Genomic DNA, 3,810 nt, shown 5'->3' with positions numbered 1-3,810 from the left:
TAGGGGTGACATGATAGAGGTTTACAAGTGGATGAATGGACATAACCGGGGGGATATTGGTAGGGTGTTGAAGGTGTCAACACAGGACAGAACACGAAACAATGGATATAAATTGGATAAGTTTAGATTTAGGAAAGACTTGGGTAAATACTGGTTCAGTAACAGGGTTGTTGATTTGTGGAACCAATTGCCGCGTAACATTGTGGAGGTGGGGTCCCTCGATTGTTTCAAGCACGGGTTGGACAAGTATATGAGTGGGATTGGGTGGTTATAGAATAGGAGCTGCCTCGTATGGGCCAATAGGCCTTCTGCAGTTACCTTTGTTCTTATGTTCTTATGTTCTTATATGAGGACCTTCAATGTGTTCATGACTTCAAAACGATTCCAACATATTGCCCAGTTTTTTCATACTTATAACCAGTTTGCAATTCCACCCAACAACAAGAACCGCATGATAAAACTCAGCACCATCATTACCTATTTGACCAACAAATTTGGCTCTTACTACGTCCCCAATCAAGCACTCAGTTTGGATGAAGGTACAATGTCGTGGCGTGGTCGTCTATCCTTCAAGGTTTACAACCCCAATAAGCCTGATAAGTATGGGGTAAAGTTGTACATGCTTGCTGAGGCAGGGACTGGTTATATTATTGATTTCGAGGTTTATTCTGGAGTGGGCAAGACAACAGTTGAGACAGTGATGGGCCTTATGCGACCCTTGTTGAACAAAGGTTATCATCTTTATATGGACAATTATTATAACTCTGTCCATCTCACAGAATTGCTAAGGGAAAATGGTGTGTTCACTTGTGGAACACTCAGATTGCAGCGTGGTGCCCCTAAAGAGCTGCAAAAACTTGCCAAAGGTAAATTCGCTGTTGATCAGACTATTTTCAGGCGCAAGGATAACACTTTTGATATCCTTTGGAAAGACAAGAGAGTGGTGTCAGTGATCACAAACTGCCATAATGCTGACACACAGGAAGTACAGAGAAGGAAGAGAGTGAAGAAACGTGACGGAACATCATCTGTTCAGATTGTAACTGTAAACAAACCAACAGCCATTTGCGACTACAACAACAACATGAAGGGAGTTGATCACTTCGACCAAATGGTCAAATATTACAGGTTCACCAGGAAGTCGCATAAGTGGACTAAGAAGATCACATTTTACTTCCTTCAGATGGCTATACACAATGCCTATGTGTTGTACAAGATGTACACAACTGATGCCAAGAAACTGACCCTACTCCAGTTTCATGAAGTAGCAATATGGGCCCTGTTGGGGTGGGACATGGATGAGTGGCCTGCTACTGAAAGCCCTCTCCCACATGCTGATGATTACCAGGATCCTTCTCATGATTTGGCAACACCTGGCCCATCTGGAGCGAGGCGTCCTTTATTTCATCGTCTTCCACGCCAAGCACATGCCTCATCCTCATCAGACACTGAACCTGAAACTGAAACGCCTGCACCTCAAGCTGAAGCTACTCCTCCACCTGTGAAAAACCCCCGCATTGTTGATTCAGAGGACAGGCTAAACAGGAAGTTGACTCATGCATTAGTGAAAATTGCTAAACGGAAACGGTGCCGAGTTTGTATCAAGTCGGGAATTAGAAAAGACTGTATGTATCAGTGCAGGACATGTGGAGTTGCTCTATGTGCCACACCATGCTACTCAAAATATCACCGCAAGAGGATATTTTGGAAAGCAAAGAAATAACTCCTCTGCAAGCTTCCACTCCACCTAACGTAACATCTGTTGAGCAACTTCAGGGACATTTTCCTGAAGCCGGTGGAGTGGATAATCAAATGCTCAACTTCTTGACCTTCCTTCATCACATCGTGGGTAAGTACACATAATTTATATTACACATTTTGAGGTTATTACTTCTTCATACTTTGCTGCGGGTAGCTCTATATATATTCCAGTTCTTAGTGCTCAGATTGGTATGTCTACATAGTGCATCTTCTTGCGAGTATTTTGACACCAAATTGAACAATGTAGCACAAAAACTTCCATTGGAACAATATTTTTGTTTGTCGGGTGTATTGGGTGTACCGGGCGTGGAAACGGGTGTTTGGGCGGGTGAGGCATCGACGTGTTTGGGGGTGTTTGGGGGTGAGGCGCGCACGTGTAACCCACTTTTATGCATATGTCTGTGTAGGCAATTTTATTGCGATCACCCTGATACCAAACAAAACCATATGCAACAAGTTTTGACTTGATAAACACAATCAGAGTAGCAACATATAGGGAGAGTTTAGCGGAGTTTAGCGTGAGCGCGAAACAAAGCACGCAGTTCTTTGGTTGCTGGTCGCCTAATGTTAGCTTTGGTGAAATGTTATACATATGTTCTTATAGTACATTTCATTAGCTACACAGTGATACCAAAAAAAAACACGTACATCGAAAATGAGGGTCACAGACATGAGGAGAGTATAAACTTTTCAGTTGTGGTTGAGCGCATGTGCAGCTGGGCGCGCTCCGGCGGGTAACCCTAAGCCAACTTCCCACATTCCTGTGGGTGGGGCGACACCATTATTTATTGTGTATATTTATATGTCCGTGTAGGGAATTTTATTGCGGTCACAATGATACCAAAATAAACCACGAATAATAATTCTGGGGTTCGCAAACATAAAAACATCGTAAACATTGATGCCCGGTTTTACGCTCACAGCTAACGACCGCCTCAGTTTGTTATTCGGTGTGGTTCTCATGTTGTCTTTGGTGACATTTTATATATATATTCCTCTAGAGCATTCTCTCGCGAACACAATGATACCAAATTTAAATACATGCCGCCAAAATTAAGCTCCCCACCCCGAAAAGATTATAAACATTTTAGTGCTGACGCGCAGTAGGCCGACACGAACGGCCCACTTAGGGCTTACCGTCAGCCTATTCCCAGGGCAACCCGTCCTCTTAAAAAGAACGTCACTTTTGGCTGGTATGCGCGATATGGCTAAATTTGGACGTAATTTGAAATGAAATCGACTCACAAAAGTGACGTTCTGTTCCGTTTTCTATTTGAGTCGTCCGCCTTACGCACAGAGGTTATAAGAGGACACTTTAAATTCACGTTTTTCATAACGTTTTGAAACTTTATGAGAATTTCCTGCCAACCTAACCTATCAGAGGACCCTTAACTTACTGTTGTTGAAAAAAGAAATCCCAAATTTATTTTAATTTTTTTTTCATTTTCAAATTACGTCCAAATTCGGCCATACGGGCAAACGGCCAAAAGCGACGTTCTTTTTAAGAGGACAGGTTGCCCAGGGAGCGCGAAAGTGTTAATCAGTCTTTCATGTGGCACTGTATCAATAGCTTTGCTAAAGTCAAGGTACACAACATCACAATCCTTACCACTATCAAGTGCCTCAACTATGCTGGAATAAAAAGATAGCAAATTTGTTAAACATGAGCGGCCATTTGTAAAACCATGTTGCGACTCATTTATTAATTTGTGTTTTTCAAGATGAAGACGAATTTTATTTGCAATTATCGATTCGAGTAACTTTCCCTCAATAGACGTTAGGCTAATTGGCCGATAGTTTGACGCAAGTGATCTATCTCCTTTCTTAAAACTGGTATCACATTAGCAACTTTACATAACTCTGGCACTCTGCCTGACTCTATTGATTTATTAAATATGGTAGACAGTGGGTCGCAAAGCTCCTCTTTGCATTCTTTAAGCACCCTGGCAAACACTTCATCCGACCCTGGGGATTTTTTTGGTTTGAGTTTTACTATTTGTTTAAGAACATCCTCCCTGGTAACTGCTAAACTAGTCAACCTGTCCTCGT

At 42.3% G+C, this 3,810-nt stretch overlaps 1 protein-coding gene across 1 annotated transcript; it reads left to right on the top strand.

Moving 5' to 3' along the window:
* Nucleotides 1-346: 346 nt before the first annotated feature.
* LOC123757956 (piggyBac transposable element-derived protein 4-like) lies at nucleotides 347-1,723 on the top strand. The gene has a single exon (XM_069331028.1). It carries the CDS (start codon nucleotides 347-349, stop codon nucleotides 1,721-1,723), a length of 1,377 nt encoding a protein of 458 aa, XP_069187129.1.
* The last annotated feature ends 2,087 nt before the right edge of the window (nucleotides 1,724-3,810 follow it).

Source organism: Procambarus clarkii, chromosome 25, assembly GCF_040958095.1.
Source record: "Procambarus clarkii isolate CNS0578487 chromosome 25, FALCON_Pclarkii_2.0, whole genome shotgun sequence".
In the NCBI taxonomy this organism is placed as follows: domain Eukaryota; kingdom Metazoa; phylum Arthropoda; class Malacostraca; order Decapoda; family Cambaridae; genus Procambarus; species Procambarus clarkii.
Note: the sequence above shows the minus strand (reverse complement) of the source record. Positions and strands in the feature narration are given on the sequence as shown.